The sequence below is a fragment of the Hemiscyllium ocellatum genome, chromosome 26 (genome assembly GCF_020745735.1).
Source record: "Hemiscyllium ocellatum isolate sHemOce1 chromosome 26, sHemOce1.pat.X.cur, whole genome shotgun sequence".
Taxonomy (NCBI): domain Eukaryota; kingdom Metazoa; phylum Chordata; class Chondrichthyes; order Orectolobiformes; family Hemiscylliidae; genus Hemiscyllium; species Hemiscyllium ocellatum.
In genome coordinates this window covers 8,913,337-8,929,149 of record NC_083426.1, presented here as the reverse complement: position 1 = coordinate 8,929,149, position 15,813 = coordinate 8,913,337, and the positions used below count along the sequence as shown (strand labels likewise).

At 44.3% G+C, this 15,813-nt stretch overlaps 1 protein-coding gene across 1 annotated transcript in view; it reads left to right on the top strand.

Moving 5' to 3' along the window:
* LOC132828140 (neurofascin-like) overlaps nt 1-15,813 on the top strand; it is a 125,683-nt gene that overhangs the window by 101,755 nt on the left and 8,115 nt on the right. The window contains exon 22 of the mRNA XM_060845060.1: nt 13,887-14,110. Within this exon, the coding sequence (XP_060701043.1) occupies nt 13,887-14,110 (224 nt within the window). The remainder of the gene's footprint in view (nt 1-13,886; nt 14,111-15,813) is intronic.

The window sequence follows — 15,813 nt, the reverse complement described above, 5'->3', positions numbered from 1 at the left end:
AGGCTGCACCGTTTAAAAAGCTGTGTTGGCAGAAAAAAAAGAAAGAATGGCTTCGAGCTGTAGCATGGATGCACCTTGGCTGCGGAGTGACCTGGAATTTTATTTTAAAACTTTGTTGATTGCTCAGTTGATACGCTGAAAGCTCCCTCCCACCCCTGTTTCTATCCTCACTCTTTCATCTTGGCTTTCATCTGCATGTTCAAGGTTTGTAAATTCTGTCATGTTGTAGCTGATTTGAGAAAAGACTTCTGTTTGCAAGATGTGGGCACATTTTTTTAATGGGGATTTAAGTAAACATTAACAATTAAAGGGACATTGCATCCTTTGTAAAAACTTCAGAAAGGCAGGCAATTGTCGCAACTTTGAACAGAAATGTTTCAAAATTTGATCAGAGCATTTAATTTGAAGAAAATAATGTACTTATATAGTTCTGGAGTTGTCTATTTTGCAATTCTGTCTGCGAAAGGGAAAGCAAGTTATTAAATCTTAATCATTATTTTGTGTGTGATATTGCTCCTTCACTATGCTACAATGGAACAAAATGATGGTTATATTAAGGTTGAAACCATTCAAATAATTATGGACAATTTAGCCTGCGTGTGGAGTGTTAGAAAGGATGCTGCCTCTTCAAAATGATTTTGGAATCTGCAGTTACAGATCTCTCTTTTTTTCGATCACTTTGTCGATGCAGTGATGATTCTAAACAGTCGGTAATCACATCAAGTGACTTACTGTTTGAATGGAACTGGGAAGATGGTGTTAAGAACAGTGTGCACTCAGTGAGGGTGCTTTGTACACTTAGTGAAACCTAAACATGTGGCCCAGCTCCTTCATTCATTGCCTGAGTCCTCCTTTGCCCACAAGTTCCATTCAATGGTTTTGCACAACTTAGGTTTTTTTTTGTCAGCTTAGTTTAGTTCCCACCATCAGACCACCTTGCAACCTCTTCAGAAAAACATCCAACATCCAGGATTGCTCTGTAATCTCCAGTAAATGAAGATTAATCTTCCAGACAAAAAGTGGCTGTGAGCAAAAGCTGAGGAGAACATTTTTCATTTATTTAAATGATACATTTTTCATTTACTTTCGCTATCAGATAGAGATACGGGGGAAGGATTTTGCTGGCTGAAAATCAGAATTAATCCAATTGTATAACAAAGAGACGGTTTTTTTTTCCCTGAATTAACCAGAGGAAGAGGTGACATCCAGAGACAGAATTGACAAGTCTAACCTCCAGCTAATGCTGTTTGTGGAACTTTGCTGTGAGCAAACTGAAATTTGTGAAAGGTGCTACATAGCAATGGTACACATCAATAGTTTCTTCATTTGTCCTTCTCTGTTTTCCTTCTTTCCATCCCCTACATTACATCCCCATGGCCACAGCACCTTTCATTGGTGCTCCAGTGAACTGGACAACTCTGTCTGTCTCCAAAAGGATTGTTAAGGACCATCAGTACATCCGGGGATTGGGGGAAAGGGAATGGTAGAATGTTACAAAGATTTGGTGTCTTTCTGAATCCACCCGCGTTATGATTGGTTCATTTGTGTTGTCTTTCTTTTTCCCTCCTCTTAGTCGTGTCAAGATTCATACCCGTCCCAACTATTCCTGCTGCGACCACCACTTTAACCACCATAACTACCACAACCACTACAACCAGCGTTGCTCCCCTGACTGTCACCATCACTGAGACAGCCCAACCAGCCGTCACGGGCACCCATATTTATGGTATCAAATCTTTCCTGGTTCTTCTCAGATTTCTAACTGTGGTGAGCGTAAAGAGCCACTGGGTTATTGGCACAGAAACAAACAAATTGGTTGTGTGTTTAAATGATAAAAATCTTCTTTTGGCATTTGGTGTTGTCCATATCTAATCGAGATGGAGGGTTCTGTCGTGGAACAAATGCACTGTAATATGCTGTTTTGAAAAGTTTATTGTTTAATGTTAAAGAAATATATTTCTGGGGTTTTTGCTTTCTGTTTCAAAACCAAATAAGTGTCATCCCTACCACCAGACATACCCAGTTGTACAAGGGTTGCACAAAGGTACATGGTTAATATTCTAGTTTAGTGTTACCTTTATCACCGCACTGCCCAGCAAAGACAAGGTAATGTTAACCGACTTTTGATTAACTCTGTGCTTCAAGTATATAAAATATTTTTGTTTGTGATCTTGAGTTTTACAGCTTGTTGAGGATCTTCACCATTGGTTGCACAGTCTTGGGCAGGTTGTTGGAAAGAAGCCTCTGAATCATTTTAAAGATTCTTTCATTCTTTATCGTCTCCAGGTCACCTTTGCCTCCCAGGGAAATGTATTTTTGTGCTGGTTTGAGCTGGAGTAAAGCCAGGGAATTCTGTTTCCTTCTCGTCAGGGGTTCCCTAAACTGGGGAAAGTTAAACTGTGGAATTTACTCCACCGTAGCCATGGCAACACTTGCTCATGCCAGCTCACCTGCCAGCTGGACTGTGAGATGTATTTTAATAATGCTTCTATATGACTTTCTGTATATATTCAATCTGCAGTTCACTCTGGCTGGTTGAAAGCAATAGGAGCAGTTTGACTGCAGGTGTGATTAACCACATCCCCACTCTCACCTATCAAATTCACCAAAGATCCTCAGAGAGCACCTTCCAAACCCATGACCACTTCCAAAGGCAGCAGGTACATGCAAACACCAGCCCCTGCAAGTTTCCCTCCAAACCACTCACCATCCTGACTTCCAAATAAATCACTGTTCCTTCACTGTCGCTGGGTTAAAATCCTGGAATTCCCTTTCTAACAGCATTGTGGGTTTTTCTACACTACGTGGACTGCACCTTCTCAAGGAACAATGAGGGATCGGCAATAAATAGTGACCAGCCAGTGATACCTACACACCTCGTGTGAATAAATTAAAGCTCCCCTTATGGTGTAGGCCATGTAGAATGGCCATAATAATTAAACTGATGGAACCCAAACTCTCAGAACTCGCATAACATACTCGCTTTGGGAGTGCAGATTTTTTGATAACCCATCAGTTCTTGTTGGTTATGGGATGGGGTCCGACGTTTTGGTGATTCACAGTTGCTTAAATAGCAAGCTGGTTCGGGAGGATCCAACACCTTTATGTTGACAGCAACTGCCTGTTTTCTGCAGAGTTTATGGTACTGAGTTTGCCTGTGATTTGGATTGAATACCCCTTTAAATCTCAAGATATACTTGACTGCAGAGCAGTTCAGAAACTTTAAAGTAAAACCAACTTTTGTTTTGGGTAACAGGATGTTTTGTTTTCTATTTGTCCATGGGGTGAAGGCATCACCTGGTGGGTTGGCATTTATTAACCATCCATAATTACCCAGAGTTCAATCACATTGCTACGGATCTGGAGTCACGTGTAGAATCATACAACCCATATACATTGGAATCTCGGTTATCTGAATTTTGGATTATCCAAACCAGATTCCAAGGTCCCGATGCTTGGCCAAACCATGCTATCTGGCATTCGATTATCCGGCATTGAATTAACCGAACCAAAATAATCCCCACCCATGCCCTTTGGACATTCAAGGTTCCTCTGTAGTGTGGAAAGAGGCTATGTGGCCCATCATGTCTATACCAACCCTCTGAGAAGCATCCCACCCAGACCCACCCCATCCCTGAAACCTTGCATGGCTAACCCACCTAGCCTGCGTATCCTTGGACACTGTGGGAAATTTATCATGTACTATCCATCTAACCTGTACGTCTTTGGACTGTGGGAGGAATCCCACGCAGACTTGGGGAGAACGTGCAAATTCCACACAGACAGTCACCCGAGGGTGGAATCGAACTTGACACTGTGAAACAGCAGTGCTAACCGCTGAGCCACCGAGTTGACCAGCTACAAATGACGTATTTCCTTCCCTAAAGGCCGCTAATGAACCAGATGGGTTTTTACAATGATCAGCATTGATCACCACGAGGACCACTTTTTATCCCAGATTTTTATTGAATTCAGACTTCCCCCTACCAAAGTGGGATTCAAACCCATGTCCCAAGAGCATTAGAAACAAAAACAGAAATTACTAAAAAAAGCTCTGCAGATCTGGCAGATTCTGTGTAGAGAAATCAGAGATAACACTCCAGGTCCAGTAACCCTTCCTCAGAATTTTCCCTACCACATTAACCTGGAATTCCGGATGACTAATCCAGTGACATGACCACTATGTCACCACCTTCCTATTTCCCCCTTGGAAATTCTGCCATCTGTGAGGAAATATTCCAATGTACTTCTGTGTCTCAGTATCTGTCCCAGTTCTTCTGTCATTAAAGAGAGGTTGAGATTGGAAGACACACCAGCCAACCTCATTGCCATGCTCTGTGTGGTTGTGAATGTGGCAGATGATAGTCTAGGCTAATCCAATTGTCAATGCAATGTGTTTGTTAATTACCATTGAAAATACAGTGAGGTACTAGCTTAATATCATGGATCATGGAATGATTGGTCAGCTGGGGTAATATGGCTTTGAGTGTTTTATAACTTTTCTTCTCTTTTTTAACAGTTAATTTAAACCTTGATTTCTTCCACTCGCTGTTACGCTGTATTGTTTAACTGTTTTCTCTTTGCTTTCAGATAATATATTATATTAATTTGATATTAATGACAATGTCCAGGGGATGCAACAATCTGTATTGTTCATGTACCTTGCTAACTGGGACTGTCCCTAATTTCAGCTTTCCAGTTCTGGTACTGTATTTTAATTGGACTAATTTACTCACACACTGCGCTCTGTTCTATGCAATTACACCCACTGTGCATGCTTCAACTCAATAAAATGAGTAACAGACATTTGCTAATTTATTTCTCGGGGGAAATGTCCTGACCAATCAGAGTCAGCCTATCTGGGTATCTGGCAGTTAACTGTCAATCAAAATTAATGAGTGCATTCACCATGGCAATTCCTCTACCAGTCAGACACCACTTACCAGTCAATCAGCAATCTCCTCTAATGTAGTACAAATGTTAGTTTTCCCCTTGAATTGATATTCTTGCGAATTGTCCTGATGAATGCAAGACAAAAATATCTGACAAGAAGTGTCATATTTCAGCAATAATTTAATTTAACCGTGGAATCATTGAAAGACTATATTGAGTCCATTCAGCCCATTGAAACTATCCCTGTGCTAGCCCTGCTTCCTCCATCATCATAAGTGTAAGAGCTCACTCCCTCTGTTCAACCACACCACCCTCTTCCTCATTCAACATATGCATCTCACTGTCCTCCATAATGGACAACAGAGACTGGGGATACCTATGGCATAAAAGAAACGTTAAAATAACATTAGAGCAAATGTCTTAGATGTGAATGTTTCTGGCAACCTTGTCATTTATTGTCCTCCCAGATTTATCTCTTCAAAGGTGCTGCCAACCAACCTCTCAAACCACACTAAATTGTGTAAAATCCAAGCTGATGTTATTACTAGGCAATCAGATCTAAGACTGAAATCTGGCTTGATGGATCCTGTTTTGTCTTTGATTGTGTAATGAGTTTTTCTTTCACTGAAATGCAAGCACACAATACTGCATATCTTGCCTTCACAATAATATATAAGTTTATTACACAAAAGCAAAGATAAAATAAAATGAACCAATTCATTTATAAATAACACAATTTGAAATATTTCAAAGCACATATTAAAAATACAATATTCCATCTAGACAAACAGCACTCCTTTACAGTTCTGAGACATCAGAGAGGATTCCCCTTCTCTGCCATATCTATAGGTTTGATTTAATTGCTGCTTCCAATTCTCTGTCTTGAGAGTTTGATGGCCTCTTCCCTGAATATTTACACAGCTGAGCTTAGACTTTCTCAGCTTCAAATAACCTCATAAATGTTTTTACCAAACACTTCTGCTCAAATAAAAATGCTTGTAATTTCCTAAATTTTCATAACTAACTAATTTTTCCAGGAAACATTTATACAGGTAACTTCAACCAGGGCGTCTACAAACTGAAAGCAAAACCATGTCCAGCTATATGTGTTTCCCTGAGCAAAAAACAATCTGTTACTCATTCTCTAACTGAAAGCAAGCTAATGATCTCCAATGTTTAATTTGTTCACCCATAATCATTGTAATAAGTCTTGATACAATTGAATGGCTCACTAGCTACTTCCAAGGTGAGTGAAGCGTTGTCTGTTCTGAACAGCCAGAATATAATGTGATAATTATTCCTAAAAGCATAACCGTACCTTGAATCCTTATGTGAATTCCATCTCATTTATTTTATAGAGTTGTTGGTACATTGTGTCCTCAACTAATGTTGAAAGCCACCATAAGACAAAATAAAGGAATGAGCAGTTAAAATCGCAGAAGAATGATTACCTCATGGAACAGTGGAGTGTTGACCTGCTGACTTAATACTCAGCAATCTACTTGTGAGGAAAGCTAGAAAGATCTGAAGATTATTAACTCTGCCTCAAAACCATATTGTAGAAGTTCCTGGCAAGCCCAGCGTTAATTGTTTATCCTAAATTATCATGGAGATGCCTTACAACTGAATGGGTAACTTTCACTTAGAGGCCACTTCAGGGAGCATCTGTAAGCCAGACTAGTTGATGCTGTGAAGGGCATTAGTGACTCCTAGGGTTTTAATGGTGGTTTTTGTGGGGCAGAACATTGTGGAGAATGAACAGTATTGTCTCTTTACTGGAAGGGCAATTTGCATATTGTATCAATCGGGCATTTAGTTGACCAATAGCATGCCTTTCCATTTGGTGGGAGTGGGGAGGGGCATCACTGTCCTTCCTGCCAAACCCTAGCGGCCAGTCAAAGCTCTTCTGTACTCAGCAGTGCCACTAGGAGGGCGGTGGCTGATGCCAGTGCTACACAGTCCCAAGGGCTTCGGATCAAGGAGGGACCCAGGCACAGATGAGTGATGGCAGGAAAGGGGTTATGGGCTGGGTGATGGCAGCAACAGCAGAGGGGGAGGGGTTGTGTGGCTCTCAGCTGCCAGCCCACCTCCCCCCCCCCACCACCACCACCAAACGTGGCTGCCTCCATTACAGCTGAGGGCCTTTGCACAAGAAATTCCCAGCCACTAACTACCACTCACATCACAGGATAAGTATGGTGCTACGGAAATGGAGGCAGAAAGGTGATGTGGTCCCCACCTGATCCCATGATTCCTGTGACTAAAACATGCCACAGGTGAGGGCAGAAGATTCCACCCACATCTCTTGATGGTTGGATACCTTGAATGAAAATAACAGTCACTGTGTAGGGCTGCTCTCCCATTCGAGAGATATGTGGATGCTGGTGGTTTAACCTGAGAGTCACCACACCTCAGTCAAGGGGAGAGGCTGGGAAGCAGACTCTTTCATGATAACCTCAGCCAATGCAGGAACTGAGTGCATATTACAGGCACAATCCAGCCAACTAAGCTAACTGACCACATTGAATATCAGGTCCTCTGGGTGCCATATTGGGATTTGAATTCCTAACGAAGAATATTTAGCTGGGCTTTTCAGAAGTCTATCCCAGTAACATTACAGCGACGCTACCATTTGCTCAAAACTGTTTCATATCTTACAACAGCATTTGTTTGTCCTGTTTCTAACCTTCTAACCTGTGTGCCATTGGAGGAATGACATTTTAAGCAAGGCATCAAACCCTTGGACAGCGTGCAGAGAGTATTTACCAACTTGATACCTGTAACGTTTAAAGACGGAAGAAGCCAAGGTTTGAATCAATGCAGTCTAGAGAGAAATTTAACAAATGTGTGGCAGTGGGAGAGACACCTGTTTAGCGGTATGATGGGAAGCACTTGGAGCCTCTATCGGCACGTTCAATAGCTCCAGGTAAAAATGTGCATTGCCAAAGCAATGTGGACTCTCTGCATAAGCTGTAACACACTACATGGCCCTTTGTGGCTGAATGCTTGAAATACATGGCCAAAGATATAGGCATGTATCAGTCTTCATTGCTGTTTGAGTGGTGTTTGTTCTGGAGTAAGCTGTGGCGGAATTGGATTGCACTGGAAAGAATGTCCAGTGTGTGAGGGTGGTGGGGACTGATGATTGTTGCATCCCCTGTTCTATCGCTGCCGGCCTCTCAGTAACTTTCTTTCTGATGCCTGTTTAGTGGAAGCTCTCGGTAGGATATGGAATCTCACTACGTCAGCAGGCAATGACTCCGTCAATATCACATGGAGTCACACCTTCCCAAGGGAAATGGCACAGTTTACAGTTGAATACATTCACAGTAAGCACCAATACGATGTTGAGGTTCACACCAGGTGAGGGGAGGAGTAGGACGGGGCGGTGAGACAGATTTAGGAGAGGATTACCAGGTTAAGGATAGAAGTGAAGATTGTGCTGGAGGGCAGGAGGCTGAAGGGGAAAATGGTCTTTCGGAAGGAGGAGAAGGGATTTTCTGTGGAAGGGGGTGTGCTGAACTGGGGCACTGTGTCTATGAAGCTCTGAAGTTATCAACGGGGGTGGCACGGTGGCTCAGTGGGTTCGATTCCACCCTCGGGTGACTGTCTGTGTGGAGTTTGCACTGTGTGGAGTGTGGACTTCCTCTAGGTGCTCCAGTTTCCTCCCACAGCCCAAAGATGTGCAGGTTAGGTGGATTGGCCATGCTAAATCACCCCATAGTGTCCAGGGACGTATAGGTTAGATGCATTAGTCAGGAGTAATGTAAAGTATCAGGGTAGGGGAATGGGTCTGGATGGGTTACTGTTTTGAGGGTTAGTCTGGACTTGTTGGGCCAAATGGCCTATTTCCACACTTAGGGATTCTATGATTCCATGAACTCTTGCATCAAAAAACAAGATACCTACCTCTGCAGCCATTGTGTAGCTGAGGTCAGGGGTCAGAAGGATATTGTTCATCCAGAGAGGTGCGAGAGGTTTTCCTCTTCTCCTCATACTCCATTGATTGTCTTCATCTGAGGTTGAGGGGTGGGGGGAGGAGGGGCCTAGTTTTCATTCAGAATTTCACAGTCAGAGTGCTCCCTCTGTAAAGGTGAGGGTGGGCTGTTCCCTGAGGTCAGGGTTGCTGGGGTTAGTGAGGGAGCATAGTTGGTAATAAGCGGTGACATTGCAAGGGAAAACAGGACCAGGACAGTTGCGGGACAGGTGCAGGAAGGGATCACTGGGAATGTAGGAGATACTAGATAGGAGGCATTTGATGGAGGGGCTGGCAGAAGTCGACTCAGCAGAGGATTATTTGAGAGAATAGGAGGTTGGAAAAGGCTAAGAAAAGGATAAGGCTAGAAGTGAGATTACACTGGAGTGGGGGGGGGTGGGAGACTGAAGGGGAGAAGGGTCTCTTGGGAGGAGGAGAAGGGAGTAGAAATCTGTGTGGGGGTGATGCTGGGGAAGGGTTAGTGTTTGAATGGAGTGCAGTGTCTAGAGATCTGAAATGATTGCTTACATTTGCGTCAGTAAGCCCAGCGTCCACGTGCGTACACTTGTTAGAGTTCAAGCCCAGAGCAAGTGTGCCCTCCCAACCCTTTCTCCAATCTGAGGCCTCCACCCCCACCCCCACCCCACCCCCCTCAGGATAACAGCCTCCCCTTCGCCTGGGCCTTTGCTGCTTCCTTCTCATGTATGTCCAGCAGTGAAGTGCCAGCTGGCCAGGGAGGGTCAGGGTGAGACTGTGGATGTGAAGACCATTCGGGCTAGTATCTGGCTCCCTTGGGCTTCCATGGAGTGTCAGCTTTCCCAAATCCACAATGTGGTCCGTATGGAAAGAGATGGTCTCCCCACTCCCACATCCGACCACAGGAAGGGAGTGCGACACGAGATGGATTCACACGGTCCTGCCCCAGGGTCCTCCCCAGGTGAGAGCTACCACGCTCATCTGTTTTTCATTCGGCACTAACTGGAGGACACGTTTACACTCTCAGCTGTATGTAGCAGACACGAATGTTGGGAGATCTTGCAAACATCCCTTCCATTCCTCTCCACTCCAACCTTCACCATCTCTCCCTCACACAAGAAACCATCCTCCCCCCTTCAAAATGGCTGGTGTGTTACACTGGTGTGTCCCAATGCGTGTTGCTCCCTGGGCTGTTGCAGAGTAAAGGGAGCTTGACTATGCCTCTTGTCCCATTATACCTGAGCACTGCCACCCCAGACACTGATATATTGGTCGGGTCATCGTGTTCCTTGCTGCCTGAGCTCATCTCCAAAAGGTTGACCTGAATTCTTGTCTACCTCATAAACCTCCCACAGGTAACGGCACAGTGAAGCAAGAGCACATCCAAACGGGTCAGAACTCTGTCCGGCTTCTGGGTCTAGCTCCTGGGACTCTGTACAAACTCAGGGTGTTCTCCACCCTGTTCCCGACAGTTACCAGCAATACCAGCACCATTGAGACCAGCCCAGGTGAGGCTGGAGTGCAACTCCAGATGCATGTCAGTTTTCCCTCCGACTGCACCTTGTATTGTTTGAGCTGCTGGCCCTGTAAAGCATGGGAACTGAGTCAAGCCAAGTCAGTCATTAATCCACAAAGTTTTGCATGTTCTTGCACTTAGTTGATTGTGCATGGCCTCTTGGTGGTTTTTTTAACTACAAAGCATTGCCCATCACCTGCTACTGAATGTCATTGGGCTGTTTGGAGTTACTGTCCATGCAATGGTGTCATTGTAGGGGCCTCAACTAGGCAGGCAGCCTATTCATGAAGCTGTTGGACTTGTGCATGGGATCTGTACAGAATGATGCATAGATGGGCTGAAAGGTCTTTGTTTATGTAGTGACAACTAGAGTTCTGTGCATGTGGTTCCCATCACCTGAGCCTCTATAACTGGAATGTCACCTGAGCCTTGGGTTGTGTTTGCAGTCAAGGCCGTGTCGTCGGTTGGTGGAGATCACCAGGAGATCCACCTCGAGATGGCATGGGTTGATCCTGGTTCATGGGAGAAATCTTCCCTCCAAAGGCAGAGTAGCCCCCACCTTCCCCCCCCCCCCCACCCCCACGCACACCCCCGAATGCTTCAGCAATGTCTCTCTCTCTCTCTCTCTCTCTCTCTCTCCTTAGCACGTGATTTAGACTGAGATGAAGATTTCCCTGTTCCATACCAGGAGATAATACTCACCACTTACTAACAGCCAAACCGGGTGGGGGGGGGGGGGGGGGGGGGGGGGGGGGGGGGGGAGGGGGGCGGGGAGGGGGCGGTGTGGAGGGGGGTGGTGGTGTGTGGCTGCCTCATTGTGTACCAGATCCCCTGGTAAATGCTACTTTGGGAGAAATATTCCTTTCAGTGACTTAGTTCCTGATCAATGTTGCTGCTGTTCTCTAGTTGCAAGAATGAAAATCTAGTGTGTTCCCCAGTGTTAGCTTTGGATTTTTTGTACTTGGAATGCGACTTCACGCGAGGCTGTTGTTAGCTGTGCATGTGTTATGCATGCATCATGTGATTCTGCATTGCACATGTTCTGTGTGTGTGTGTGTGTGTGTGTGTGTGTGTGTGTGTGTACACATTTCTGGAGATGCAGATTTCTGTTGTTGGTCATTGCCCTCTAAACCTGACACCCCGTCCCCAAACCCCCACACTGTCTTGCTGCAAAAAAAAATCTTGATTGTGTACTGCATGTTTGTGTAATGCAACTCCCCATTGTCCAGCTAGGGTTGCCAATCACGTTGGATGTTCTGCGAGAGGTTTCATTACATGATTTTCTGATCTGATCTGCTTTGCGATGTCAAACAATCACTGCCTCACACTCCCACCATCGCTATTTTTCAAATTTAACAATTTTTTTTGGAAAGGCACTCTACATTTGTTCGTGCCGCTGTATTTATATGGAGCTTTGAAGTGCACAGCCATATTCAAGAGAGTTACTCGAGGTTTCAGGACAGAACAATTCTGCAGGGTTGGCAACCCTAGTTCTATCATGTGACCTAGCTGTAAGGCTGTAGTAGTGAGTAGAGTGGATTTTTTTTTGATTATATGTTTTATTGAGATATGTCTCAGGATTAAACTTAAAAAGTAAGCCATAAGTATTAAGTTAGCCTGGAGCAGTGTTTTGTAGAGGAATAAGATGGTGCTATTTTCTGAGTCTGCAGATTGGAAGAAGCAAAAATGGCCTTTAATAGAGTGATATGCTCTTCTTGTCAGATGCAGGAGTTTAGGGAGAGTTTACTTGTTACTGAGGATTATACCTGCAATAAATGCCGTTGGCTGCGAATTCTATCAGGCCAGTGAGCCCAACGTCGGTGGTGGGCAAGTTGTTAGAGAGAATCTTGAGGGACATGAAGTACATGTATTTGGAAAGACAAGGACTGATTAGAGATAGTCAACATGGCTTTGTCCATGAGAAAGAGGTTGAACAGGCTGGGGCTGTTTTCCCTGGAGCATCAAAAGCTGAGCGGTGACCTTATAGAGGTTTATAAAATCATGAGGGGCGTGGATAGGATAAACAGACAAAATCTTTTCCTGTGGTGAGGGCATAGGTTTAGGGTGAGAGGGGAAAGATATAGAAGGGACCTAAGGGGCAATTTTTTCACGCAGAGGATGGTGCATGTATGGAATGAGCTGCCAGAGGAAGTGGTGGAGGCTGGTACAATTGCAACATTTAACAGGCATCTGGATGGGTATATGACTAGGAAGGATTTGGAGGGATATGGGCTGGTTACTGGCAGGTGGGACTAGATTGGGTTGGGATTTCTGGTCGGCATGGACAAGTTAGACCGAAGGGTCTGTTTCCATGCTGTACATCTCTATGACTTTTTGACTTTATGTTCCAAAGCTGGGATACTCCTTATTGATATCTTAAAGTAATTCACTTTACAACAAACTGCTCCCCCTGATGTTGACTCTTTTGAATTGTTGGGGACAATTTTATTCTGATCACTGTACGCTATCACCATCTGGTGGTTTCAATGACCATTACAATTATAGTTTGATGTGAAATCGGCAGTGAACAGATTAGCTCGTGTGGCAGATTGTGTTGATAATTTATTTTGGGTAGAATTTAGTTAGTCCCGGCATTGCCAGTGTAATTGCAATTGTACCAATTCTCTTGTGAAATCAGAATAAGTGTGGTAGTTGTTGCATTATAAGCTCCACTGATGTTCCAGTTGATAAGGCAATTGTCAACTGGGTTATATAGATCAGCAGATTCTACAAGCAAGCTTGTATCTCTACATAGTAAACTGATCTCAGTCAGGCCACTGCTTGAGATGCTACACTGTCTTGGAAGATCTCATGGTGCTGGAGAACCCTATAGCATTGAAGAACCTCATTGGTTGGAGGTCTGCACGGAATGCGAGGACCTCAATGTGTTGGAATATCCTATTCCCTGGGAGAACCTCATTGTGTTGGAAGAACCAATTCCATATGAGGACCTCAATGTGTTGGAGAACCTTCTGATCTTGAAGGAACCACATGGTTATGGAGGACCTCATTCCATTGAATGATCTCATGTTAGGTGGTTTCACAACACTGGAGGACCTGGATTTTAGCAGTGTGCCCCTGGGTATGGGCACAATGTAATTCATGGAGGAGGTTATGGGATAAAGATTACTGGAACAAATTCCTCATCTCCACCATTCCAGGGAAATGTCTACACAAAGATCAAATGCTGTTCCTCCAAAAACAAGTTTCAGGAACAACCTTCCACCCAAAGTCCCAACACGTCCAACAGTTACTTGTTGGAGTAGGGAGTCAGCTGATTGACTTGTATGAGATCTGGATTAATTCTGGAGGGGCAGACTATGACATTTAAGAAAATTAAAGGAATATTCAGGTAGGTGTTGAATTTTATCTAACAGGATTTTGCAACTCTTTCAAAACATGCAAATAGGTTTGAGAGAGAAATATAACTGTATGTTAGGCTGGTGTTGTTTCTCAGGTGAGGTCTGCCCAGGTGTTGAGATGGATTCTCCAATATAACAGTGTCCTGATATTATTTTCTTGCAGCTTTTACTAATAGTCACGTGGACATCGCAACGCAGGGCTGGTTCATTGGCCTGATGTGTGCTGTGGCACTCCTTGTGCTGATTCTGCTGATTGTGTGCTTCATAAAGAGGAGCAGAGGAGGCAAATATCCAGGTAAGAAAGCTCAATGTGAAACTGAGGGTGGGCCTGCACAAGAGGCCATGTATTCCCAGTCGGAGATCAACTGGGATTCCCAAAACGAGAGAGTCTGGTGTTCCCAATGGGAGAGGGTCTGACGTTCCCAATGAGAGAGGGTCTGGTATTCCCCATGAGGGAGGGTCTGATGTTCCCAATGGGAGAGGGTCTGACGTTCCCAATGAGAGAGGGTCTGGTATTCCCCATGAGAGAGGGTCTGGGGTTTCCAGTGGAGAAGTTCTGGCATTCCCAGTGGGAGAGGGTCTGGTTTTCCAAGTGGGATTGGGCTGAGTGCACCCAGAAAGAGTGCACCTGGTGTTCCGAATGGGACAAGGCAGATCTCCTATACTTTCAAAGTATTTTTAATGGGATGTGTGTTCTGTTGATAAGCCCAGCACCTGTTTCCTATCCCTAATTTCCGGGGTGGAACTGATTGAGTTCCCAAGGCCATCTCCAGAGGGCAGTTAAGAGTCAATTCATTTCCAATCCCAAACCAGAGTCTCGAGGGTGAGGTGCCAATTGGGGGTGTCAGATTCTCGATGCACCTTTAAGCAGAGACTCTGCCACCTCCAGTAAATATAAAGGATTCCATTTGCAGCAACTATAAAGAACAGGTGAGTGCTCCCTGGTGTCCCCAATGGTTACCTCTTAGACAAAAACCCCAAAAAAACAGATTCTGTGGTCACTATTACATCGCAATTAGTGGGAGCTTGCTGAGTGTGAATTGGCTGCTAAGTTTCCAACATTAGAACAGTGTCGACATTTTTAAAATTCCTTCCTTAGTTCTAAAGTGCTTTGTGATACCTTGAGGTTGTAAAAGGATGCTATCAAAGTGCCGGTTCTGCTGTCTTTTTACTGTTTCGTAACATTTTTATACCTTTCATTTCCTCTCCTCCTTCCAGTTAAGACGACAGAAGAAAACCGGCCCTCACAAGATGACAATGGATACCTGTAGGTCACTGTGTTTACCTAATTGTTATGTTTTTGTTAGAATCGAGAGACCCTCACTCCACACTCTACCCCTTTTCTTCCCTCCCCAGGGATAGCCAATAGCCACTAAACCTTGTGTGTACTATAGGGGTCTGCCCAGTCCAAGAATTGGGTTCTATCTGCTGTCCTAGAATGTCCCTGTCATCTCAGCCCCTCTCCCTGTGTCTCAAAGTGTTGGACCCCAGCAGGAAAATACATTAAGACCTACCTGAGATAAAGGATCTTACAGGATGGGTGAGACATCAGAAGCTACAGATGTTGCACTCGTGTCTATAATGATCATCTCGATCCCAACACTCCCCATCACCCAAAGAAATATCAATATTTACAGGCATGGGTGGGAAGAAGGGTTGGGGGGACAGACTGCAGACCACACACACTCACCAGTTTTGTGTACGAAAGCTGTGCAGTGAGTTTGTTCGATCTTGGTCAAAGGCCCATCTGCAATGGTTGGGTCATCAGTTCATTTAACACTGGCATCTTAACGAGGGGTGTATTCGAAGTCAGAGCAGCAAGATTTGTTGGCATCAGTGACTTGAAGTATCTGCAACATAACTAGAATTCACACCAGTTTTGATTGTTAATGCAAAGTGTCCCATAAAATATTTAGATGCTCTGACCTCAAGTTTATCAAAAATGAAGGCAAGATATTAACACAAGGTGCAACTCGACTGTTAAAATATACCCATAAAATGTCAGGTGCTAAGAGTTTGGTGTTCCTCAGTTTAAGAGGCATTCAAACATTCGACTGTCTTTGCTCACTGATTCTTGTGCAGAACTTCAA